At 45.9% G+C, this 27,152-nt stretch overlaps 3 protein-coding genes across 6 annotated transcripts in view; 1 reads left to right on the top strand and 2 right to left on the bottom strand.

The window, feature by feature from the left end:
• Positions 1-22,568, bottom strand: part of LOC135056139 (manganese-dependent ADP-ribose/CDP-alcohol diphosphatase-like) — a 49,934-nt gene extending 27,366 nt beyond the window's left edge. The window contains exons 1-8 of one of the 4 annotated variants that reach the window (XM_063960942.1): positions 22,253-22,564; positions 17,301-17,903; positions 12,516-12,694; positions 11,829-12,348; positions 11,245-11,751; positions 11,028-11,153; positions 9,871-10,952; positions 8,945-9,014 (exon numbers count right to left, since the gene is read on the bottom strand). In XM_063960942.1, coding sequence (XP_063817012.1) covers positions 10,267-10,952; positions 11,028-11,153; positions 11,245-11,751; positions 11,829-12,348; positions 12,516-12,694; positions 17,301-17,903; positions 22,253-22,340 — 2,709 coding nt within the window. In that variant the 5' untranslated portion in view covers positions 22,341-22,564 and the 3' untranslated portion in view covers positions 8,945-9,014; positions 9,871-10,266. Of the gene's footprint in view, positions 1-8,944; positions 9,015-9,870; positions 10,953-11,027; positions 11,154-11,244; positions 11,752-11,828; positions 12,349-12,515; positions 12,695-15,897; positions 17,257-17,300; positions 17,904-19,715; positions 19,880-22,252 lie in introns of those variants that run through there. The other 3 variants (XM_063960941.1, XM_063960943.1, XM_063960944.1) reach the window with 3 other exon arrangements.
• On the top strand, positions 3,201-8,920 carry LOC135056080 (putative nuclease HARBI1). Its single transcript, XM_063960820.1, has 10 exons — positions 3,201-3,214; positions 5,152-5,756; positions 5,845-6,216; positions 6,301-6,476; positions 6,755-6,881; positions 7,158-7,284; positions 7,561-7,687; positions 7,964-8,090; positions 8,367-8,494; positions 8,777-8,920. Coding segments are annotated over exons 1-4 (993 nt in total). The 3' UTR covers positions 6,303-6,476; positions 6,755-6,881; positions 7,158-7,284; positions 7,561-7,687; positions 7,964-8,090; positions 8,367-8,494; positions 8,777-8,920.
• A 613-nt stretch (positions 22,569-23,181) lies between the features above and the next one.
• On the bottom strand, positions 23,182-26,258 carry LOC135057929 (manganese-dependent ADP-ribose/CDP-alcohol diphosphatase-like). The gene is made up of 2 exons (XM_063963637.1): positions 26,049-26,258; positions 23,182-24,205 (listed from the first exon to the last, which is right to left on the bottom strand). The coding sequence occupies exons 1-2, from the start codon at positions 26,092-26,094 to the stop codon at positions 23,580-23,582; spliced, it is 672 nt and encodes a 223-aa protein (XP_063819707.1). The 5' UTR covers positions 26,095-26,258; the 3' UTR covers positions 23,182-23,579.
• Positions 26,259-27,152: the final 894 nt, after the last annotated feature.

The following is a 27,152-nucleotide window of genomic DNA, read 5'->3' as shown; positions in this document are numbered from 1 at the left end:
CCACTATCGTGTCTTTGTCTGGCAGATATGTACATCACAATTACTCTTGATGCCAGAATGCAAATATGCCTCTGCGCATCACGCATATATAGAAATGCATCCTTAAAATGCTCTATAGTCAATAAAATCTTGTCCCTGTCAAGGGTATCAAAATTTACAGTCAGGAAATCCGACCAAGCCCCCTCAGCGCTGCACATCCAGGCTGAGGCGATTGCTGGTCGTAGTATAACACCAGTATGTGTGTATATACTGTTATGATATTTTTCCAGCTTCCTATCAGCTGGCTCCTTGAGGGCGGCCGTATCTGGAGACGGTAACGCCATGTTTTTATAAGCGTGTGAGCGCCTTATCCACCCTAAGGTGTGTTTTCCCACTCGCCCTTACTTTTGGCGGGAAAGGGTATACCGCCCATAACTTTCTATCGGAGGAACCCCACGTATCATCACACACTTCATTTAATTTATCTGATTCAGGCAAAACTACAAGTAGTTTATTCCCACCCTACAAAATACCCTTATTTGTGGTACTTGTGGTATCAGAAATATGTAACACCTCCTTCATTGCCCTTAACATGTAACTTGTGGCCCTAAAGGAAAAATACGTTTGTTTCTTCACCGTCGACACTGGGGTCAGTGTCCGTGTCAGTGTCTGTCGACCGACTGAGGTAATTGGGCGTTTTTACAAGCCCCTGACGGTGTCTGAGACGCCTGGACCGATACTAATTTGTCCGCCGGCTGTCTCATGTCGTCAACCGGCTTGCAGCGTGTTGACATTATGACGTAATTCCATAAGTAAGCCATCCATTCCGGTGTCGACTCCCTAGAGAGTGACATCACCATTACAGGCAATTTGCTCCGTCTCCTCACCAACATTTTCCTCATACATGTCGACACACACGTACCGACCTACAGCACACACACAGGGAATGCTCTGATAGAGGACAGGACCCACTAGCCCTTTGGGGAGACAGAGGGAGAGTTTGCCAGCACACACCAAAAGCGCTATAATGTATATAACAACCCTAGAAGGTGTTGTTTCTATATATGCGCTCTTAATATATATATATATATATATATCGCCAATTTATGCCCCCCTTCTCTTTAACCCTGTTTCTGTAGTGCAGTGCAGGGGAGAGTGGGAGCCTTCCTCACCAGCGGAGCTGGGCAGGAAAATGGCGCCTGTGTGCTGAGGAGAATAAGCTCCGCCCCTTTCTCGGCGGGCTTTTCCTCCCGGTTTGTTTAATACTGGCCTGGGTTAAAATACATACATATAGCCTTAATGGCTATATGTGGTGTATTTCTTTTGCCAAATTAGGTATTTATATTGCTGCCCAGGGCGCCCCCAGCAGCGCCCTGCACCCTCCGTGACCGTGTCAGTGAGCCTGTGAGACAACAATGGCGCACAGCTGCAGTGCTGTGCGCTACCTCTATGAAGACTGAGAAGCCTTCTGCCGCCTGTCACCGGACCTCCGTCTCCGCCGTCTTCAGCGTCTGTAAGGGGGATCGGCGGCGCGGCTCCGGGACGAACCCCAGGCTGACCTGTGTTCCGACTCCCTCTGGAGCTCAGTGTCCAGTAGCCTAAGACTTCAATCCTCCTGCACGCAGGTGAGTTGCAAGTCTCTCCCCTAAGTCCCACGTTGCAGTGATCCTGTCGCCAGCAGGAATCACTGATTAGTTTAAACCTAAAAAAGACTTTTCTAAACAGCTCTATAAGAGAGCCATCCAGGTTGCACCCTACTCGGACGGGCACAGAAACCTAACTGAAGCTTGGAGGAGGGTCATAGGGGGAGGAGCCAGTACACACCATGTGACCTAAAAGGCTTTTTAGATGTGCCCTGTCTCCTGCGGAGCCCGCTATTCCCCATGGTCCTGACGGAGTCCCCAGCATCCACTAGGACGTTAGAGAAAAGGTGTTTTAAATGCTTATACAGCAGGAGCTTTTCTCATGTACCTCCACTCTCCTCAGTAGTTAGGCCACGCCCCCCCCCCCCCCATGGTATTCTACTCCAGCGTCCCGTTTGGATGCGAGAGAAAACAGAATTTTGGTACTTACCGATAAATCCCTTTCTCTGAGTCTATAGGGGACGCTGGACGCCCACCCTGCGCTGATCTTTTCCAGTGGTGTGGTTATACCACTGGTTGTATCGGTGGTTCAGGGGGGCTGGGGGTCCTTTGGACCTGGTTGCAAGGTCTCCTTGTGTTACGGTCATTTGTCTTTTCTTTTGAATGCTTATTCTGCAAGCGGAAATAGCTCTATCTGTAAGGAGTCTGCCTTCCATGTCACAGGTCGTGGGTTCCACTCCTGGGTGTGGCTGCTAAGACCTGTGTGATCTACAATATATATATGACAATCCTCTGTGTACATCCATGTACGTATATGTCTATCGGTATGCACATGCACATGTTCGCTGTATCTCTGTGTTTTTTTTTAGGTTCCTGTCTTACGGTGATCTCTCTTTCTGGTTATTTTACTTTCCTCCTCCTCTGTTGGTAGTATTGTGTCTCTCCTCGGGCACAGTTTCTTAACTGGTCTGGGAAGGGGTATAGAGGGGGATGTGCCAGTCACACAGATTAAAAATGTTAAAGTGCCGGCTCACCTGATCACCCCATCTATACCCCAAGGTATTCTACTCCAGCGTCCCCTATGGACTCAGAGAAAGGGATTTATCGGTAATTACCAAAATCCTGTTTTTTTTTTTGAATGATAAAAAGTGAGTAAAGTGAAAAGCTGTGTAGTACTACCTTCATGTTTTATATGGGAACGTTACAACTTTTAGACTTGGGGTCACTTACAATACATGTATGTGTACTACAGTATAAAGGAATAAATCTGACAGTGTACTAGAAAGACTATTAGAGAAGACCCAACTAGAGGTAAAACTACTCTGGATCTAGTAATTACTAATAATGTGGACATTATATCAAACACTAAAAAGTTGGGGAGACTTTGGGTAACAGTGATCACTATATGATCACATTCGACATCAGTTTTAGGAAACATAGCTACAGGGGTTCTACCAAAACTTTTAACTTTAGGAAGGCTAATTTTAGTATGCTGAGATGTGCACTTAACGACATTGAGTGGGAAGTTCTGTTTCATAACAAGAACACTTCGGAAATGTCTTAAAAGGGTTGCTGGATGGCAATATTCATAAATTTATTCCCTTGGGCAGTAAACGCAGGAGTACTAAACTCAAACCGATGTGGCTTAACAAGTAGGTTAAGGCAGAAATGGATCTAAATAAGTGGACTTTCAAAGCATTTAAATCTAATGTATTACAAGGAATGTAATTAAAAAAATGCAAAAAAGCAATAAGAGCAGATACAATGGAAAATGAAAAGCAAAATCGCTATAGAAAGCAAAACCAATCCTAAAAAGTTTTTTAAATACGTAAACGGTAAAAGGTTAAAAACGGAGAATATAGGTCCATTAAAAGATGAATTTGGAGAATTGATAAATGATGACGAAATAAAAGCGGAAATACTGAACAAATTTTTTCATCAGTATTCACCAGAGAACTGATGGTGTGAGTAGTGCATAACTATTGTGACAGTAATGATTCATGGTTAGATACTTGTTTAAGTGAAGAAGTAGTCTGGGAAAGACTAGCAACATTAAGATTAATAAATCACCTAGTCCTTGTGGACTTCACCCGAGGGTTCTTATGGAGCTTAGTTCACAACTAGCACGTCCCCTATACTTGATTTTTCAATAGTTCAATTACATCAGGCATGGTGTCGAAGGATTGGCATATAGCTGAGGTAGTGCCATTATTTAAAAAGGTATAAAAAAAAATCAACCAGGTAACTACAGACCGATTAGTTTGATGTCTATAGTGGGGAAAATACTGGAAGGAATTCTAAGGGACAGCATACAGGAGTATCTACAGACCGCTTTGATTATTAGCAAGAAACAGCATTGGTTTGTGAGGGACAGGTCATGTCAAACTAACTTAATTAGCTTCTACGAGGAAGTGAGCAATAATCTTGATTAGGGAAAAGCATTGGATGTGGTCTACCTAGATTTTGCAAAAGCCTTCGATACAGTGCCTCACAGGAGATTGATCATCAAATTAAAGGAGCTTGGTCTAGGAAAAACTTTTTGCACATGGATAAGTAACTGGCTAGATAGCAGGGTACAGCGAGTAGTGGTCAACAGGAAGTCCTCAACCTGGTCCCCAGTAGTCAGCGGAATGCCACAAGGGTCCGTACTCGGGCCACTACTGTTTAACATATTTACCAATGACCTAGAAATAGGCCTGGAAAGTACAGTGTCAATCTTTGCAGATGATACTAAACTGTGTAAGGTAATTAACTCAGAATTAGATGTGGAGTCCTTGCAGAATGATTTATCTAAACTTGAATTCTGGGGGGTATATGCAATTGCGGTCGAATTTCAGAAAAAGTCGAATTCCGGAACGTTTTCGCCTCAAAAAATCAATTCGCCTATGCAGTGCAGTACTTTATCGCAAAAAAACGGACCTTCAAAATTCGACTTTTGTCAATTCGACTTTTTCCGCATTCGACTTTTCTGCAATGGTACAGATGCTGCAATTCGCCTCAAGCATATTCAATTCAAGTTTGGAAATTCGCCTGCAGTACTTTTCGACCGCAAATTCGCCTATTTTAGTCCGCCTCAGTTGACTGGCGGGTTCTCAAAAAAATTTTTTAGAACATCATTTTTTGGGATATTTGAGGATTGCTAGTAGCATATCTATTTATATTTGAAAGGATTATCTACTTGGTTTGTCTTTTTTTGACTCACAAGTATTATTTAATTGATTTTTTAAAGGAATATTTTTTTCTTCAATCTCCTGAGGGAAATTTACCCATGATTCCACAGTTTTACCCAGGATACACTTCTCCAAAGCCCCTCCTATCTCCTCACTCCTGGGTTTGAGACTACAGGGAGAGGAGCCATTACAGTCAGCTCTCTTGTGGAATCGTTTTTTTAGGAAAATCCCTGCGTTTTAAAACACATTCCTATTTTTGTACTGACTACAATGATGGAGCCTTTTTCTGACCAGATTGTGTTGTTCATGCTGGCTGCAAGCTTGATGGAGGAAGAAAGTGCAGATGAACATCAGGATCCAGGTCAGCAAATGTCTGCATTGGGTGAGCCAGTATTGCGGGTTTAATTTCCACGTCCAAGCCAGTATCGCACTAGGCGTGCACTGGAGGATCTCAGCGAGTTCGAGGTGATACAAAATTATCGCTTATCGACTCGCGACATATATTCGCTGTACGCTCTGTTGGAGGCCGACTTGGAACCTCGGGCACGGTCAAATCGTGCAATCAGCGGTTTTCAGAAACTGCTGGGGACGTTACATTTTTTGGCGTCAGGCACATTCCAGCCTACACTGTCTCAAACATGCGGTTTTTCTCAGTCGACTCTGTCGCGCTGTATAACCCAAGTCATTAGGGCTTTCCGCAAATTGACGATCCAGTACATCACATTTCCAGAGACGGACAGCGAATGTCGTGAGATCAAATTAGGCTTTTTCAACAAATACAAATTTCCCAATGTGCTGGGCGCGATTGACTGTACCCACGTGCAGATCAGACCGCCACGGAATTCAGAGGAATGTTTTCGGAACCGAAAACAGTTCCATTCCCTGAACGTGCAGGCGGTCTGTGATGTAAACATGAGATTTTTGAACATTTTTGTGGGATTTCCTGGATCATCTCACGACTCCTTCATCCTAAGCCAGTTTGACAAGTTCGAAACAGGAAACATGCCTGGTGGCTGGCTGTTAGGTATGTATTTTAATTTTTTTATTATTTTATTATTATTTTTTTTATTATTTTTTACAAGTACCTAACATTTTTTTTATATTTTCTATAGGCGATGCGGGTTATCCAAACAAACCGTGGCTGTTGACCCCATTGTCTAATCCTGTTGGTAGAGCAGAAAAACGTTACCAAGAGAAACACATTGCATCGAGGGGAATAATTGAGCGTGCCTTCGGTGTACTTAAAAGCCGGTTTCGATGTTTAGACACTTCCGGCGGTGCTCTTTTGTACTCACCGTCGAAGGTTTGCGGCATGGTAAATGCATGTTGTATTTTACACAACATATGTGTCGCAAACCGTTTGCCGGTGACTCTTCGTCGTAGTGCTTTCCTACGCGGGAACCGTTCTTCTGCTCTACCGGTGGGTATGGACGAAGGAGAGGATTCCCGGCGGACATTGATCCAAAAATTTTTTGCAGTTGCCTGTGAGTATACTGACAACATTTGCATTATCGTGTAAATTGACATTGGATTTTTTTTAAAAAAAATTCTTCATTTATCTATTACAGAGTTTTACATCCTGTTGATGTATATCCCCAGGCCGTGTATATACAGTTCGTTCCCCCCTGTTTTATCCTGTTGTTGGTTTACCGCAAATATTTGACCCTTTTATGCAACTCTACCATGGGCGACCTACTGGTGATGTGGACCTGACCCTCCGCCATGTAGCAGACAACCCCCTCAGGTGAGATGTATTGCCCAAAACTCCCTTGTCCAAAATCACCCTGGCATGTCCAAAGTGCAGCCCTCCGGCATTTGCAAGACTGCACATCCAAACATTCCCTGAAACAGCAATGCTGGATCAGGGAATGTTTGGATGTGTAGTGATGCAAGTGCAGGAGGGTTGCATTTGGGCCGCTGCAACCCGCTTGTGTTGTGTGGACTGTTGTATGTACCTCTTTTTCCAGCCCCAGGGTGACACTATCACCCATACCTGGAAGCTTAAACTGTTCTCTTCCACAGGTCCTGCGGTGTATCTTCCCAAGTGGCGTGGATGTGAGGAGACACGACATTTCACCCGATGTTCCATGGGCGACCTACTGGTGATGTGGACCTGACCCTTCCGCCATGTAGCAGACAACCACCTCAGGTGAGATGCATTGACCAACAAGACTCCCTTGTCCAAAATCACCCCGACATGTCCAAAGTGCAGCCCTCCGGCATTTGCAAGACTGCACATCCAAACATTCCCTGAAACAGCAATGCTAGGGAATGTTTGGATGTGTAGTGATGCAAGTGGCGGAGGTTTGCATTTGGGCCGCTGCAACCCGCTTGTGTTGTGTGGACTGTTGTATGTACCTCTTTTTCCAGCCCCAGGGTGACACTATCACCCATACCTGGAAGCTTAAACTGTTCTCTTCCACAGGTCCTGCGGTGTATCTTCCCAAGTGGCGTGGATGTGAGGAGACACGACATTTCACCTGATGTTCCATGGGTGACCCTACTGGTGATGTGGACCTGACCCTCCGCCATGTAGCAGACAACCCCCTCAGGTGAGATGCATTGACCAACAAGACTCCCTTGTCCAAAATCACCCCGACATGTCCAAAGTGCAGCCCTCCGGCATTTGCAAGACTGCACATCCAAACATTCCCTGAAACAGCAATGCTAGGGAATGTTTGGATGTGTAGTGATGCAAGTGGCGGAGGTTTGCATTTGGGCCGCTGCAACCCGCTTGTGTTGTGTGGACTGTTGTATGTACCTCTTTTTCCAGCCCCAGGGTGACACTATCACCCATACCTGGAAGCTTAAACTGTTCTCTTCCACAGGTCCTGCGGTGTATCTTCCCAAGTGGCGTGGATGTGAGGAGACACGACATTTCACCCGATGTTCCATGGGCGACCTACTGGTGATGTGGACCTGACCCTTCCGCCATGTAGCAGACAACCACCTCAGGTGAGATGCATTGACCAACAAGACTCCCTTGTCCAAAATCACCCCGACATGTCCAAAGTGCAGCCCTCCGGCATTTGCAAGACTGCACATCCAAACATTCCCTGAAACAGCAATGCTAGGGAATGTTTGGATGTGTAGTGATGCAAGTGGCGGAGGTTTGCATTTGGGCCGCTGCAACCCGCTTGTGTTGTGTGGACTGTTGTATGTACCTCTTTTTCCAGCCCCAGGGTGACACTATCACCCATACCTGGAAGCTTAAACTGTTCTCTTCCACAGGTCCTGCGGTGTATCTTCCCAAGTGGCGTGGATGTGAGGAGACACGACATTTCACCCGATGTTCCATGGGCGACCTACTGGTGATGTGGACCTGACCCTTCCGCCATGTAGCAGACAACCACCTCAGGTGAGATGCATTGACCAACAAGACTCCCTTGTCCAAAATCACCCCGACATGTCCAAAGTGCAGCCCTCCGGCATTTGCAAGACTGCACATCCAAACATTCCCTGAAACAGCAATGCTAGGGAATGTTTGGATGTGTAGTGATGCAAGTGGCGGAGGTTTGCATTTGGGCCGCTGCAACCCGCTTGTGTTGTGTGGACTGTTGTATGTACCTCTTTTTCCAGCCCCAGGGTGACACTATCACCCATACCTGGAAGCTTAAACTGTTCTCTTCCACAGGTCCTGCGGTGTATCTTCCCAAGTGGCGTGGATGTGAGGAGACACAACATTTCACCTGATGTTCCATGGGTGACCCTACTGGTGATGTGGACCTGACCCTTCCGCCATGTAGCAGACAACCACCTCAGGTGAGATGCATTGACCAACAAGACTCCCTTGTCCAAAATCACCCCGACATGTCCAAAGTGCAGCCCTCCGGCATTTGCAAGACTGCACATCCAAACATTCCCTCCTGAAACACCAATGCTGGTCAGGGAATGTTTGGATGTGTAGTGACGCAAGTGCCGGAGGGTTGCATTTGGACCCACTGTTCCCCGCTTGTGTTGTGTGGACTGTATGTACCTCTTCTTTCCAGTCCCAGGGTGACACTATTACCCACATCTGGTAGCTCATACTGTTCTCTTCCACAGGTCTTCCGGTGTATCCTTCCTAAGTGGCGTGGATGTGAAGAGACAGTTCCCCTGATGTTCCCTGGGCAATCTACTTACGTACAATTCAACTGCATTACAAATTTTAATAAAAACCACAGGAAACTTCTATTTTTAAAAGTTTATTGAAGAAAAAAAAATTTTAATAAAGTTTGAAAGTTAATTAAAACAAAAAAGTAGTTTGTTCTTCTTTACATTCTTTTCTTGTGTATATAGATATCTGTGGGGAAAAGAAAAAAAAGTATATTAAAGTAAAGACACACTAAATTCATGTTCATTTTTTTTCAATGAAAATTTGTGGAACAACACAGCCCAGCATGACCCATTGCTGGGCGGTGTTGTTCTACAAAGGCATGCGGTTCAAAGTGAAAGAGTGGCGTCAGTGGTCAGCACTTTGACACGCTAACATTTGTGGAACAACACAGCCCAGCATGACCCATTGCTGGGCGGTGTTGTTCTACAAAGGCATGCGGTTCAAAGTGAAAGAGTGGCGTCAGTGGTCAGCACTTTGACACGCTAACATTTGTGGAACAACACAGCCCAGCATGACCCATTGCTGGGCGGTGTTGTTCTACAAAGGCATGCGGTTCAAAGTGAAAGAGTGGCGTCAGTGGTCAGCACTTTGACACGCTAACATTTGTGGAACAACACAGCCCAGCATGACCCATTGCTGGGCGGTGTTGTTCTACAAAGGCATGCGGTTCAAAGTGAAAGAGTGGCGTCAGTGGTCAGCACTTTGACACGCTAACATTTGTGGAACAACACAGCCCAGCATGACCCATTGCTGGGCGGTGTTCTACAAAGGCATGCGGTTCAAAGTGAAAGAGTGGCGTCAGTGGTCAGCACTTTGACACGCTAACATTTGTGGAACAACACAGCCCAGCATGACCCATTGCTGGGCGGTGTTGTTCTACAAAGGCATGCGGTTCAAAGTGAAAGAGTGGCGTCAGTGGTCAGCACTTTGACACGCTAACATTTGTGGAACAACACAGCCCAGCATGACCCATTGCTGGGCGGTGTTGTTCTACAAAGGCATGCGGTTCAAAGTTTCTTGAATTAAACATGGTTCTACTCACCTTGGTACGCTCAACACAAACTTATGCCGTCCACTTCATTTTTCCTCACCAATCCTATGAATAAGTCAAAAACACAGACTAGTGAATAGTAAATTCACACAATGAAAGTCTACTGTACATCATTACAAAAAGGATTTTTGGAAAAAAAAGGGGGTATCAGAATAGCTCTTTGGCCCATCATACATGTAGCCGCAAGGAGCTTTCATCCGTTACCACACGCGCCCGCATACATGCCCGCGCATGTATGCCTACACAAAGCTCCTTGGTAGTACCCGGTCACGGGTGGGGAAGGCCAACAAAGAAAAAACAATAGTAAGAAAAACAACAAACTAATGGGAGGGGAAGACAGGGATACATGAAAAACATTTAAAAGAAAATAAAATAATACGACCGGGTTTATGGTGGAAGTCTGTCCGGATCCTCTTCTTCCCCCTGATAGGGCGTGGATGTCCTGGGAGGCTGGGGAGTATGTTGACTGGCCCTCGGTGCCCATGCTGCTGAAGATTGTGCGGCCGGTGGTGGAGGCATCTGGGGGGTGGGGTACATCCCTGTATATCCCTGGTACATCTGTGACTGACTGTACTGGGATGGGACTTGAGGAAGGGTACGATGCGTCCTTGTGGCTTGCGACGGCGGATATGGTGGATCACCAGCGTGTTGATGAGCTGGTACTGGGAGCTTTTCATAGATCATCTGCAGTGTGGTTGCGATGACCTGTTGGCTGGAAGAAGAGTGTCGATGACTCTCCGACATGTTCTTATTGCTTTCTGCCAGACATGATGTGTTTTCCACGAGCTTGACCATGGAATCGGACAGAACGTTAAGAACGTTCATATTCTCCCTATGATCATGAATTATGATCTGTAGTATTGTGGCCGTGCTGTCGGAAAGAGTCTTCAGCAGTTCATGCAGACTGTTGGACATTTTCTCCATTGTCCTCTCAATGTTGTCCAGTCTGCTTCCCACAACATTTGTGTATGTATCCTGGCGTGTCCCAATCTCTGATGCCAGGGTGTGAACCCTCTGAACAGTTGAGGGATTCTGCCCTTCCTGGATGTCTGCCACCACATGCATTTGGGCAGCTGAAAAGAAAATTAGACAATATTATACACATTCATCATACATTTTTTTGAAGGCTCACAATTCAATTTACTCACGCAGGGATGTAGCAACTGGAGCCTCCTGCACTTCCACCTCGTCATCCTCTGACGACTCCTGTAGGAGATCCGGCCTGAAGTACGAACCAATCCCCGAAGCTAGTCCGCTGCTGGTTCGTGGCACCACTGTTTGCAAAATAATTTTTTTGGAAAAGTTAATAAACTTTACACAACTGCTGCCCCCCCCCCCCCCCCCACAAAAAAAAAAAAAACAAACCTTCTCCATCCTGTGATGCCGCTGCTCCAGGAGCTCCACTTGTCCTCGTTTCGGAAGACTTTTCAAGGGTCTGGCTGGATACATCTGCACGGCTGTCCTCAAACCCAAGAAAAGTTTCGTCAGTTAACCCTGTAGACTCAAACAGATCGGGTGATGGGTCCACAAGGGTTGTGTCTTGAGGCTCTTCAGTCACAGTCCCAGAGCTCCTGGAGAGACGACGATCTGGTGATGGCCTGCGCGCAGGAGCTGTAGTTTGGCGCCCATCTTGTGGTGTGGTCGCCGACGGTGTCTGGCGCACAGGTGATAGTCTGTGCGCTGACGTCGTCTGGTGCACAGGTGACCAACTGCGCGATGACGAACTGTGGCGCACAGGTGACGATCTGTGTGCTCGCGATGCTTGCGGCGCAGTTGATGGTCCGCGCGCTGCTGCCGATGCCTGCTGCACAGGTGACGGTCCGTGCGCTGGCGATGTCCTGTGCGCAGGTGATGTCCTCTGGGCAGGTCTGTCTGAAAAAAAAAAAAAAGCACATTAGCACATACAAAAATTTTAAAGGGAACTACAGCTCATGTGAATGTATTCTTACCATCAGACCTCCTTTTGGACGGCTGGTCTCCCGCCTTCCTCCGTCTTCTGGGCGGTTCTTCCTCCTCGGGAAAGCCAGCAGGACGGCTGGAGTCCACACCTCCGCGAACTCCTTCGACCATGGCAGGATTCATGCGCCTTCTAATAACGTCCTCCCAGGGTAGCCACTTCAGATTGAGAGCCGGGCCACCTCCCGTAGCTGTCTCATGTCGGCGCTGAATCCCCATCTTCTTCTTGGTCTGTCTGCGGCAATCACTGTACCGCTTCAAGCAATTTCTGGTGCTCCGGCGGTTTCCAGATATTGCAGTGACTTGACTGGCGATGGATTCCCAGATGTTCCGCTTTACCTTAGCTGCTGTTTTCTGTGCCCTTGGTCCATACAAAACATCGTAGGACCTGTCGACGCAATCCATTAGGACACAGTTTTCCGCCTCAGTGTATCTGGGTCCACGCGGCTTTTTCTGTCCTGCATCTTCACCAGAGGCTTCCTCCTCCGACTGCTCCTCTGGCTGGCTTCTTGCCTTTAGGGATTAAAAAAAAAAAAATTTTTTTTAATAAGATCGGTATGTACCTGTGAGTGTCAGTATCCCTGGCATTGCGCACCTATTACAGTAGGTGTGCATGGCATTGCACAAACTACAGTGGGTAAAGTTTGATGCTATTTGTGTCTGCAGGTGTGGTTAAGTACCTTTTTACTAGGCTTTTTCTTGGACTTCTCATGGGCCCTTGACGACCGCGGCTGGTCACTAGATGCCTGGTCGGTCGCATCCGCCTCCTGGGTTGGCTCCCACTCCTCATTGCTATGCAGGGATAGATCCGAGGGGGTGGGGGAAGGGGCGGATCGGGTCTGATTGTCCCTTGACATCTCTGTTATAAAAAAAAAATACATACATGTATAAATGGCTGCCCCTCACAAAATGGCTGCCCCTCACAAAATGGCTGCCCCTCACAAAATGTTGACCAGGCTGTCGACTCAACTTGCTCCAAATCACCCCAAAATGGCCAGAAAGCATCCCAACACAATCAGGAGGCACACCACAGCAAAATTAGGCGGGAAAACACATGTTTGAAAAACAATCAGCAGCACATGTCAACCTGGCTGTCGACTCAACTTGCTCCAAATCACCCCAAAATGGCCAGAAAGCATCCCAACACACTCAGGAGGCACACCACAGCAAAATTAGGCGGGAAAACACATGTTTGAAAAACAATCAGCAGCACATGTCAACCTGGCTGTCGACTCAACTTGCTCCAAATCACCCCAAAATGGCCAGAAAGCATCCCAACACACTCAGGAGGCACACCACAGCAAAATTAGGCGGGAAAACACATGTTTGAAAAACAATCAGCAGCACATGTCAACCTGGCTGTCGACTCATCTTGCTCCAAATCACCCCAAAATGGCCAGAAAGCATCCCAACACACTCAGGAGGCACACCACAGCAAAATTAGGCGGGAAAACACATGTTTGAAAAACAATCAGCAGCACATGTCAACCTGGCTGTCGACTCAACTTGCTCCAAATCACCCCAAAATGGCCAGAAAGCATCCCAACACACTCAGGAGGCACACCACAGCAAAATTAGGCGGGAAAACACATGTTTGAAAAACAATCAGCAGCACATGTCAACCTGGCTGTCGACTCAACTTGCTCCAAATCACCCCAAAATGGCCAGAAAGCATCCCAACACACTCAGGAGGCACACCACAGCAAAATTAGGCGGGAAAACACATGTTTGAAAAACAATCAGCAGCACATGTCAACCTGGCTGTCGACTCAACTTGCTCCAAATCACCCCAAAATGGCCAGAAAGCATCCCAACACACTCAGGAGGCACACCACAGCAAAATTAGGCGGGAAAACACATGTTTGAAAAACAATCAGCAGCACATGTCAACCTGGCTGTCGACTCAACTTGCTCCAAATCACCCCAAAATGGCCAGAAAGCATCCCAACACACTCAGGAGGCACACCACAGCAAAATTAGGCGGGAAAACACATGTTTGAAAAACAATCAGCAGCACATGTCAACCTGGCTGTCGACTCAACTTGCTCCAAATCACCCCAAAATGGCCAGAAAGCATCCCACCACACTCAGGAGGCACACCACAGCAAAATTAGGCGGGAAAACACATGTTTGAAAAACAATCAGTAGCACATGTCAACCTGGCTGTCGACTCAACTTGCTCCAAATCACCCCAAAATGGCCAGAAAGCATCCCAACACACTCAGGAGGCACACCACAGCAAAATTAGGCGGGAAAACACATGTTTGAAAAACAATCAGCAGCACATGTCAACCTGGCTGTCGACTCAACTTGCTCCAAATCACCCCAAAATGGCCAGAAAGCATCCCAACACACTCAGGAGGCACACCACAGCAAAATTAGGCGGGAAAACACATGTTTGAAAAACAATCAGCAGCACATGTCAACCTGGCTGTCGACTCATCTTGCTCCAAATCACCCCAAAATGGCCAGAAAGCATCCCAACACACTCAGGAGGCACACCACAGCAAAATTAGGCGGGAAAACACATGTTTGAAAAACAATCAGCAGCACATGTCAACCTGGCTGTCGACTCAACTTGCTCCAAATCACCCCAAAATGGCCAGAAAGCATCCCAACACACTCAGGAGGCACACCACAGCAAAATTAGGCGGGAAAACACGTTTGAAAAACAATCAGCAGCACATGTCAACCTGGCTGTCGACTCAACTTGCTCCAAATCACCCCAAAATGGCCAGAAAGCATCCCAACACACTCAGGAGGCACACCACAGCAAAATTAGGCGGGAAAACACATGTTTGAAAAACAATCAGCAGCACATGTCAACCTGGCTGTCGACTCATCTTGCTCCAAATCACCCCAAAATGGCCAGAAAGCATCCCAACACACTCAGGAGGCACACCACAGCAAAATTAGGCGGGAAAACACATGTTTGAAAAACAATCAGCAGCACATGTCAACCTGGCTGTCGACTCAACTTGCTCCAAATCACCCCAAAATGGCCAGAAAGCATCCCAACACACTCAGGAGGCACACCACAGCAAAATTAGGCGGGAAAACACATGTTTGAAAAACAATCAGCAGCACATGTCAACCTGGCTGTCGACTCAACTTGCTCCAAATCACCCCAAAATGGCCAGAAAGCATCCCAACACACTCAGGAGGCACACCACAGCAAAATTAGGCGGGAAAACACATGTTTGAAAAACAATCAGCAGCACATGTCAACCTGGCTGTCGACTCAACTTGCTCCAAATCACCCCAAAATGGCCAGAAAGCATCCCAACACACTCAGGAGGCACACCACAGCAAAATTAGGCGGGAAAACACATGTTTGAAAAACAATCAGCAGCACATGTCAACCTGGCTGTCGACTCAACTTGCTCCAAATCACCCCAAAATGGCCAGAAAGCACCCCAACACACTCAGGAGGCACACCACAGCAAAATTAGGCGGGAAAACACATGTTTGAAAAACAATCAGCAGCACATGTCAACCTGGCTGTCGACTCAACTTGCTCCAAATCACCCCAAAATGGCCAGAAAGCATCCCGGCACACTCAGGAGGCACCCCACAGCAAAATTAGGCAGGAAAACACATGTTTGAAAAACAATCAGCAGCACATGTCAACCAGGCTGTCGACTCAACTTGCTCCAAATCACCCCAAAATGGCCAGAAAGCATCCCAGCACACTCAGGAGGCACCCCACAGCAAAATTAGGCAGGAAAACACACGTTTGAAAAACAATCAGCAGCACATGTCAACCAGGCTGTCGACTCAACTTGCTCCAAATCACCCCAAAATGGCCAGAAAGCATCCCAGCACACTCAGGAGGTACACCAATGCTAATAGAAGACCCAAAAAAGTCAATTAAAGAATAAAAAAAAAACGTGAAAAACTACCCCAAAACACAAGTCTCCCCCGAAAAATGCAGCAACACAAGCAAGGGGCTATACACATACCTGCACACATGCACACATGCACAAACACCCCATGTACACCTCATGGCAACCCCCACTACACAAACACATACATGCAACACCAGACACATGTGGTACTTACCTACAAATGTAGTAAAAGCTCCTAAAATGGCTCTGCTCCGGGGTAACAGGAATCCTCCTGACTGTCCTGGAATAAAGCCTGCTGGGGTGTCCAAACGATATCCACAGCAAACAACCAAATTGCTAGCTCTGCACCTCCTCACACCTCTCTGCAGATTCACAAAATGGCTGCAGAGCACATGCAGCAAACAAGCCCTAATAAAGGGCTGCTTTCGGCGGGAAGGCGAATTCAGTACGCCCACTACTCGCCGATTGGCCGTAATCCGCCTGCGGGAGGGGCGAATCAGTTTTTCATTGAATATTGAGAATTCAGGGTCCCGGCGACAGGGCTGCGGCTGGCGATAGCGGGCGAATTATACAGAGGCGGATCTAATGACGCGATTCGCCCGCTATTGCATATACCCCTGGGTGTCTAAATGGAAAATTAGGTTCAATACAGACAAATGCAAGGTTATGCATTTCGGGACTAAAAACAAACTCACGGCCTACATATTAAATGGGGAACGTCTAGGGGAAACAGAATTGGAAAAAGATTTGGGGGTACTAATTGATAATAACCATACACAATGTCAAAGCGCAGTAAAGAAGGCAACTAAGGTGGTAGCTTGCATAAAACGGGGAATTGAGACAAGGGACTTGGATGTAATCCTGCCGTTGTATAAAGCATTGGTACGTCGGTACCTGGAATATTGTGTTCAGTTTTGGTCAGCACTGTATAAAAAAGATATTGGTGAACTCGAAAGGGTTCAAAGGCGAGCTACTAAATTGATTAAAGGCCTTGAGGGACTGGATTATGAGGAAAGGCTTACTAGGCTGAATATGTATACACTAGAAAAGAGGCTCCTAAGAGGAGATATTATTAATATGTAAAGGGACATCACAAAGAGTTATCAGAGGAATTATTAATTAAAAGAACACAGTTTAGGACACGTGGGCACTCGCTGCGGCTGGAGGAGAGAAGGTTCCGAACGCAACGGAGGAAAGGGTTCTTCACTGTTAAGGCAATAAGGATTTGGAATTCCCTGCCAGGGAAGGTGGTAATGGCGGACTCTGTAAATGGATTTAAAAAAGGATTGCATACATTTCTGAATGAAAATGATATCCGAGGTTATAATATTTAAAATATTAACGTGGCTAATCCCGGGGTAATATGAGTTATAGTAGTTAACTAGTCATAATTATTATTCAGCGGTTATGTTAGAATCATCACAACTTAATACGGGTTGAACACGATGGTCAATTTGGCTCTAATCAACCTCAATTACTATGTTATGTATGACTAGCTGGATGACATAAAGCTATCAGGTACATAGAAAGTTACTCAGAGGTACAATATAGGTCATCTTAATTGTAGCTATTTGACATGTATTCACAATGTTCTCATAGGGCCTGTACATACTGTACCTTCTGAACTGTTCATATCCTTATTTGGATTCTTCTGCTTCAGAAGCTTTAAAGACTTTACATGTTTGTGACTTGATGGATCTCTCCCAATGACACTGAAGTCAAACGAGTCAATTAAAAGTAATCGAAATTTAGGAAAAGGACTGAAATGATAAGCATAAAAGGAGTCCAGGTGATCACTGTTTTCTGGAGAGGTCGTCAACGCATCCTTCAGTGGCATACTGTTCAGTTTTGACTCCAATAGTTGCTTCCTACTGAAGTTGTAGAATTCGTGATTCCCCCAAATATGGTGGACCGGGATTTTCAGTTTTTCAATCTCGGTCAGGACTTTTGTCAGTGAAGTTTCAGTTGCGTTATACTGAACATTGAAGCCGTCTATGATGTCTCCCAGCTGCAGGATGAATGTAGGCTTGACCGTTTCTGAGGCCCATTGTCCAGTTGCTTTTTGGAGCAGAGAAATACTGTTCCTGTAATATCTCATCCTGGTCTTGACGTAATTGTATCTGTCATCTATGTCGGCATACTGGATATCAGCAATGATGCCAAAAGTAAATAGCGGTTTTGAAGTTTCGTCCATTCCTTTATTTACTGCATTCTCTGCCTCTGACGGAAAAATAGGAATATGCTTTGTGACAATTCTATATTAAACTGGCTTAAGCTATTGTGTGTTTTCATGTATAACATCTTGGGACAGGGTCAACTAGCTAGGCATCTGCGGACCCCTAAATGATGACACCAGCGGACCCCTAAAAGGCACCACTGGGCTTCCCATTAACAAACTTTTTCAAAAGAGCATAAACATTAAAACATTCAGCTTTTCACTAATACACACAGGGGCACATTTATCAATGAGTGATAAAACACGTAGTGAATGATAAAACGTGTTGTGTATGATAAATCGTGCTCCAGCCAATCAGCTCCCAACTGTCATTTTTCAAATATGACAGGAGCTGAACACATAACAGTTAGAAGCTGATTGGCTGGAGGACCATTTATCATACGCAACACGTTTTATCACTCGGTGATAAGCCCCATAATCATCAATTCACAACCCTTCTTTGATCTGTTACAAATTGACCAGATTGCAGCAATTTAAATTAAAGATATCACTGATTTCTTTCTGAATACAAATGTAAACATTAATGATAATGGTAGTGATGGTGATGGTGGCCCCATCGGTGACCAGTATGTATCTCTACATGGCAGTACTCCAACCTATGTTTCATAGATTGTGTAAGCGTGATCAACTACAGGCTGTGTATGTGCTGCTGAGCTGAAATTTGGTTAAAGTAGGGGCATCTTCTGCCTCTTAAGGCCCATACACACTAAATGAGCTCCCACCGACACCGATATTGGCAGCGGCGGGAACCCGGCAGGTGTCGGCATCAGCAAGTGCGACACCCCGCCGGCAAGTGCCGATCTCTCTCTCTCTCTATATATATATATATATATGTGGGATGCTTTCTTCAAGTTCCGCACATACAGTAATTTTAGTTCTTAACGTGTGGACTCCAGTGGATGCTCTTTGGAGCGTGAGGGTTTCCTGGGTCCTCGGCTCAGTTGGTGTTCCCTACTCCCTGCGGTGGTATGGTTCCCCAGCCTCCCAGCCGATGCCAGGGGGTGGGTGGTAGCATACCCTCCAACTGTACCTTTTTGGCAGGTACCGTAACTTTTTTATGGTCTGTACCTGCCAAAAAGGGCTTTGCGCTGCGGTTGTTAACGAGGACCTCCCTCATCTGTACATGTTCAGATGAGGGAGGGGGTCGTTAACAATGCACGGGAGCGTGCATCGTTAACGACATTGAGTGTACACACTAGACAAAATTGTAAAAGATCTCGCTCTGAATGGCCCTTCTGAGCGACGTCTTTTATTTTCTCGTCTAGTATGTGTGGGCCTATATTGTTAAATAGCCTGTGTTCTAATATTTGCCTTAATCAAGTGGAATCATGCTGTGACGCTGCTGCATGTGAGAACAAGCAGCGTTCCCTGCAATGCAACACAAGAACACCTCAGCAGTGAGCAGCATGTGTTTTATCGACGTTAAAGAACACAAGTAAACTACAAAATTCAAAGACCACATAACTGATACCTGGATTATGAACTTGACAGTAAATATAGATAATGGTTTTAAATCAATTCTATTTATGTGCAGAGTTCCATTTCATTAGCACACAACTTTTAATCTATTTGTGAGTGTCATTAATACTGTAACTGTTATTGCAGCTACTGTTGTCATGCACATACACAAATATGACATATACAGTAGACAAGACCAGGAAATAGAACATGAAGGCTACCAGTAGTTCCTGCTAAAGGGATGCTTTTCCAGCGATGAGGGAGGTAAACCAAAAAAGCACCCCTATAGAAAGATGTGTAAACAAAGGCCGCAGCAGCAAGGCAAGGGTCTGTCTTACCCGGCATGCTGCTGTGCTGTCTGTGTGACTGGCGACGGCCTGTCATAAGGTCATTGCTGGGCACCGGCAGCTCCCACGCACGACTACTACTGCTGCTGTAGGGAGAGACTCTGCAGTCACGCACACACAGCGAGCGAGACTAATATCGTCTCTTATAGGAGCAGCCAGCCTCAGACCTCCTCCCATTACATGACTAGCAGGCACAGGCCTCTCCCCCGGCCGAGAGGCCTGGATAGTGGATGTGCTGTACAGTGTGTGTGCACTAGGAGGCGCTGCTGCTGCTGCTGCTTGTAAATATCACTGATCCGTAGTTGGCCCCTGTTTTTATTGTAAGGTTTACTTCTGGAACCGGTCTTGTCACTGCGTTGGGCATTCTTGCATTTTTTTCAAGTTGATTGTTTTTACATTGTTGGGGCTGTAATAAATGTGTCTGTCCATCAGCATTAATGTTAATTTTCCTTTTGGGATCTGCGAATGGGACAGTGCTTCAGAGATGGATGCTTTAGCACAGCCGCTGCATCTTTGGGTATCTTTAGGTTTAGGTCAACCACACTTTGGTCGACAATCATTAGGTCGACCACTATTGGTTGACATGCATTAGGTCGACATGGTCACTATGTCGACATGTACTAGGTCAACGTGAGTTTTTTTTATTGTCTACAGTTTACAAAAACAAAAAAGTATTGCTTATTTTTTATTCAACCAAAAACTAATGCAGCTTGGCGGCGGATCACAGTGTGTGGGGCCCATTAGATTTGGGTGGGTTATTTTGTTTCTGTGCAGGGTAAATACTGTCTGCTTTATTTTTACACTGCAATTTAGATTTCAGTTTAAACACACCACACCCAAATCTAACTCTCTCTGCACATGGTTTTGCTCATTAGAGAACAATTTTACTGCTGCGATCACATCTGAATTAGGCCCACAGTCTGTTCCCTCCTAGGAAAGCTGTGCCAGCGGGTAGATGTGAGGGGAGAGGTCCATGCAGCATACTTGCCTACTTTTGAAAAAGCATTTCAGGCAGATGTGAAAGTAACACTTCTCAGCGCAGACGTGTACTGCTACATCTGATGCGTTTCATGAAAATGACTTACAGTACATCCAAATGTAAATGATCCCCAAAGTTAGTAAGATCTACTTGGTGAAGAAAAGACACTGATATTTTGCAGGATTTGTTTGTATATTGTGTTTTACAGGAGGTTCCAGATACTGTAAGTGGCCACGAGAAACCACATTTACAATCTGCTGATGAGCACTACTCTATCTTTTGGTACACAGACACATAATCAATGTTTTTGATATCTATACTGTAAGTATCCTGCAGTTTCTAGACTTATTCACCACTCTTATAACTTAAATTCCAATATGCAATTATACTGGTGGCATGTATCAAAGAGCATCGTCAGGGACAGGGGCTCAGAAAAGAGCCTGTCCCTGCGTTATGCTCAGAGTGGAAGCGGAGTCCTGCGCACGTGCAGCTGACAACGCAAGTGCAGTGGCCACTGCCAGGGAGGGTTTTGGGGAATTATGCGATCTGTAGCCATAGGGGGCTAATGGGTGGTCTTCAGTATGCCGGCTGTCGGGATCCCGGTGCACAGTATACCGGCGCTGGAATCCCGACAGCCGGCATACCGACACTTATTCTCCCTCGTGGGGGTCCACGACCCCCCTGGAGGGAGAATAAAATAGCGTGGCGAGTGCAGCGAGAACGCAAGGCGCCGGTATGTTGGTCGCCGGGAGCCCGACCGCCGGCATACCATACTACACCCGGGCTAACACCATCTGGAGCTTGGTAAACCTGGCAGCATCGCATCCCCCATAGAAACCTATTTACGTGCTTTACTACCTCAGCAGCGGCGGCTGCATCCCCTGGGCTGCAGCACCGACCATATTGTGCAGGGGGGAACCGCATAGATTATATAGACATACATGTTCTGATGTATGTAATACATACCCCCCAACTGGAGTGCACACATCGTTGCTGCAGAAGAGAGTGTGTGTATCAGATGCCATGTGGCACCCGGGACTCAGCATAAGGCATCACACTTCTAAGTTCGCCCCCAGACTCCTGTGAAACTAGGCAGTGGGAGTCTGGGGGCGGGCTTAGAACCGTTTAAAGAACCGTTTCAAAAGCAGGTTTTGCGATGTGAAAGCAGCATAACAGTACAGGTTTTAAAGATAGCCATACGTGAGCACAGATGGCTTAATTAGTACTTCAGTTATTTTCATTTAACCATCTGTCCTCAAGCATGGATATCTCTAAAACCTCCACTGTTTGTGTGCCTTGAGGACTGAGGTTGGGAATGCCTATGCTAAGTGGTTCCCCCCTGCACTATGTTGGCGCTGCAGCCGCCGCTACTCCTCAGAATTAGGTCCATAGTTAGTTGGGAGCAGCAACAATGTAAAACTTATATTGTCACTTTACATATGTTTGCGTGAATCCATGCAGTGCAAATATTCTGCATTAACAAATAACATTGCTGTGTCTTTAAATTTTTAACAAGTAGGAGCAGACATCAGTGGATAGTGGGAAGTACCTGTGACTCTTGGGGGAGTTTTCTTACCAGTACAGGAAGTTTGTCTACAATTGGTTGTACTAGCAAGGAACAGGGACACAACCTGCATCTTACAGCAGCAGCGTGTTGCTCTGTGTCTTTTCCCACTGAATACCCTGAGGCATCTGTGAAGATATGGAGAGAGCAGATAGTAATCTGAGCTGTGACTCAAGACACAGTTTAAAGCACCACTCTTTCCTATGTACTGAATATCGGCAAAGACTTTGGAGGTTCTGCAATTTTTTAATGTCTCTGTTTTTTGGTCTGGCTGCTTACGTGCAAGTAAGTTTTCTGTGCATTGGTTGCAGGTAACTGGGTCAGGAGTCAAACAGCAGTGCACATAACCTGTGTGTTATTAATGCCTCAAGAGAAATTCAACGTTGGGTTTTTTATTTTTTTTATTTTTTTTGCCCTCGCTTTGTAGTCTGTTCTACTCGGCTAATCCATGACATAGAATAATAATGTGAACAGTTTGTAACATTAATACGAAAGGGGTTATGGTCGATAGGTTGACACTCATTAGGTCGACAATGCCATTAGGTCGACATGCATTAGGTTGACAAAAAAAAAAAGAGGCCAGACTATATGGGCCAAAAGGTTCTTATCTGTCGTCAACTTCTGTGTTTCTCTGACGTCCTAGTGGATGCTGGGAACTCCGTAAGGACCATGGGGGATAGCGGCTCCGCAGGAGACTGGGCACAACTAAAAGAAAGCTTTTAGACTACCTGGTGTGCACTGGCTCCTCCCACTATGACCCTCCTCCAAGCCTCAGATTTTTGTGCCCGGCCGAGCTGGATGCACACTAGGGGCTCTCCTGAGCTCCTAGAAAGAAAGTATAGTTTAGGTTTTTTATTTTACAGTGAGACCTGCTGGCAACAGGCTTAAGGGGAGAAGAAGCGAACCTACCTGCTTGCAGCTAGCTTGGGCTTCTTAGGCTACTGGACACCATTAGCTCCAGAGGGATCGACCGCATGGAACTGGCCTTGGTGTTCGTTCCCGGAGCCGCGCCGCCGTCCCCCTTACAGAGCCAGAAGCAAGAAGAGGTCCGGAAAATCGGCGGCATGAAGACTTCTGTCTTCAACAAGGTAGCGCACAGCACTGCAGCTGTGCGCCATTGCTCCTCATACACACTTCACACTCCGGTCACTGAGGGTGCAGGGCGCTGGGTGGGGGCGCCCTGAGCAGCAATAAAAACACCTTGGCTGGCAAAACAATCACAATATATAGCCCAAAAGGCTATATATGTGGTAATTACCCCTGCCAGAATCCTTAAAAAAGCGGGAGAAAAGTCCCCGAAAAAGGGGCGGAGCTATCTCCCTGTACATACTGTACCTTCTGAACTGTTCATATCCTTATTTGGATTCTTCTGCTTCAGAAGCTTTAAAGACTTTACATGTTTGTGACTTGATGGATCTCTCCCAATGACACTGAAGTCAAACGAGTCAATTAAAAGTAATCGAAATTTAGGAAAAGGACTGAAATGATAAGCATAAAAGGAGTCCAGGTGATCATTGTTTTCTGGAGAGGTCGTCAACGCATCCTTCAGTGGCATACTATTCAGTTTTGACTCCAATAGTTGCTTCCTACTGAAGTTGTAGAATTCGTGATTTCCCCAAATATGGTGGACTGGGATTTTCAGTTTTTCAATCTCGGTCAGGACTTTTGTCAGTGAAGTTTCAGTTGCATTATACTGAACATTGAAGCCGTCTATGATGTCTCCCAGCTGCAGGATGAATGTAGGCTTGACCGTTTCTGAGGCCCATTGTCCAGTTGCTTTTTGGAGCAGAGAAAGGCTGTTCCTGTAATATCTCATCCTGGTCTTGACGTAATTGTATCTGTCATCTATGTCGGCATACTGGATATCAGCAATGATGCCAAAAGTAAATAGCGGTTTTGAAGTTTCGTCCATTCCTTTATTTACTGCATTCTCTGCCTCTGACGGAAAAATAGGAATATGCTTTGTGACAATTCTATATTAAACTGGCTTAAGCTATTGTGTGTTTTCATGTATAACATCTTGGGACAGGGACAACTAGCTAGGCATCTGCGGACCCCTAAATGATGACACCAGCGGACCCCTAAAAGGCACCACTGGGCTTCCCATTAACAAACTTTTTCAAAAGAGCATAAACATTAAAACATTCAGCTTTTCACTAATACACACAGGGGCACATTTATCAATGAGTGATAAAACACGTAGTGAATGATAAAACGTGTTGTGTATGATAAATCGTGCTCCAGCCAATCAGCTCCCAACTGTCATTTTTCAAATATGACAGGAGCTGAACACATAACAGTTAGAAGCTGATTGGCTGGAGGACCATTTATCATACGCAACACGTTTTATCACTCGGTGATAAGCCCCATAATCATCAATTCACAACCCTTCTTTGATCTGTTACAAATTGACCAGATTGCAGCAATTTAAATTAAAGATATCACTGATTTCTTTCTGAATACAAATGTAAACATTAATGATAATGGTAGTGATGGTGATGGTGGCCCCATCGGTGACCAGTATGTATCTCTACATGGCAGTACTCCAACCTATGTTTCATAGATTGTGTAAGCGTGATCAACTACAGGCTGTGTATGTGCTGCTGAGCTGAAATTTGGTTAAAGTAGGGGCATCTTCTGCCTCTTAAGGCCCATACACACTAAATGAGCTCCCACCGACACCGATATTGGCAGCGGCGGGAACCCGGCAGGTGTCGGCATCAGCAAGTGCGACACCCCGCCGGCAAGTGCCGATCTCTCTCTCTCTCTCTCTCTCTATATATATATATATATATATATATATATATATATGTGGGATGCTTTCTTCAAGTTCCGCACATACAGTAACTTTAGTTCTTAACGTGTGGACTCCAGTGGATGCTCTTTGGAGCGTGAGGGTTTCCTGGGTCCTCGGCACAGTTGGTGTTCCCTACTCCCTGCGGTGGTATGGTTCCCCAGCCTCCCAGCCGATGCCAGGGGGGTAGGGGGTGGGCGGTAGCATACCCTCCAACTGTACCTTTTTGGCAGGTACAGTAACTTTTTTATGGTCTGTACCTGCCAAAAAGGACTTTGTGCTGCTGTCATTAACGAGGACCTCCCTCGTCTGTACATATTCAGACGAGGGAGGGGGTCGTTACCAATGCACGGGAGCGTGCATCATTAACGACATTGAGTGTACACACTAGACGGAATTGTAAAAGATCTCGCTCTGAATGGCCCTTCTGAGCGACGTCTTTTATTTTCTCGTCTAGTATGTGTGGGCCTATATTGTTAAATAGCGTGTGTTCTAATATTTGCCTTAATCAAGTGGAATCATGCTGTGACGCTGCTGCATGTGAGAACAAGCAGCGTTCCCTGCAATGCAACACAAGAACACCTCAGCAGTGAGCAGCATGTTTTTATCGACGTTAAAGAACACAAGTAAACTACAAAATTCAAAGACCACATAACTGATACCTGGATTATGAACTTGACAGTAAATATAGATAATGGTTTTAAATCAATTCTATTTATGTGCAGAGTTCCATTTCATTAGCACACAACTTTTAATCTATTTGTGAGTGTCATTAATACTGTAACTGTTATTGCAGCTACTGTTGTCATGCACATACACAAATATGACATATACAGTAGACAAGACCAGGAAATAGAACATGAAGGCTACCAGTAGTTCCTGCTAAAGGGATGCTTTTCCAGCGATGAGGGAGGTAAACCAAAAAACCACCCCTATAGAAAGATGTGTAAACAAAGGCCGCAGCAGCAAGGCAAGGGTCTGTCTTACCCGGCATGCTGCTGTGCTGTCTGTGTGACTGGCGACGGCCTGTCATAAGGTCATTGCTGGGCACCGGCAGCTCCCACGCACGACTACTACTGCTGCTGTAGGGAGAGACTCTGCAGTCACGCACACACAGCGAGTGAGACTAATATCGTCTCTTATAGGAGCAGCCAGCCTCAGACCTCCTCCCATTACATGACTAGCAGGCACAGGCCTCTCCCCCGGCCGAGAGGCCTGGATAGTGGATGTGCTGTACAGTGTGTGTGCACTAGGAGGCGCTGCTGCTGCTTGTAAATATCACTGATCCGTAGTTGGACCCGCACTCCACGCGCTCAAGGGGAGTCCCTGTTTTTATTGTAAGGTTTACTTCTGGAAACGGTCTTGTCACTGCGTTGGGCATTCTTGCATTTTTTTCAAGTTGATTGTTTATACAATGGGGGAAATTTACTAAGCTCCCGATTTTGACCGAGATGCCGTTTTTTCATCAAAGTGTCATCTCGGTAATTTACTAAGCAATAATCACGGCAGTGATGAGGGCATTCGTAATTTTTTGCAAGTCCAAGAAAAAAATTACGAATGAATACACCATCGGTCAAAACGCGGCTGTTTAAGTATGAATCTCGGTAATTTACTAAGAAGTGCAAAGCAAAAAAAAACCAAACACTGCCGTGAAAAATTACAACTCGTAAAAAAGTGCAAAAAAAAACCAGACCTGCTTTTTTTCCCCGTGATTGGATAGGCATGCAGGGATCCATGAGATCCGTGCATGTATATCAGTGGGAAGGGGTGGGAAAGTTGTTATTTTATTAAAAAAAATTGCGTGGGGTCCCCCCTCCTAAGCATAACCAGCCTCGGGCTCTTTGAGCCGATCCTGGTTGCAGAAATATGGGGGAAAAAATGACAGGGGTTCCCCCATATTTAAGCAACCAGCATCGGGCTCTGCGCCTGGTCCTGGTTCCAAAAATACGGGGGACAAAAAGAGTAGGGGTCCCCCGTATTTTTAAAACCAGCACCGGGCTCCACTAGCTGGACAGATAATGCCACAGCCGGGGGTCACTTTTATATAGTGCCCTGCGGCCGTGGCATCAAATATCCAACTAGTCACCCCTG

The sequence above is a fragment of the Pseudophryne corroboree genome, chromosome 3 (genome assembly GCF_028390025.1).
Source record: "Pseudophryne corroboree isolate aPseCor3 chromosome 3, aPseCor3.hap2, whole genome shotgun sequence".
NCBI lineage: Eukaryota > Metazoa > Chordata > Amphibia > Anura > Myobatrachidae > Pseudophryne > Pseudophryne corroboree.
This window is presented reverse-complemented; position numbering and strand designations above follow the sequence as displayed.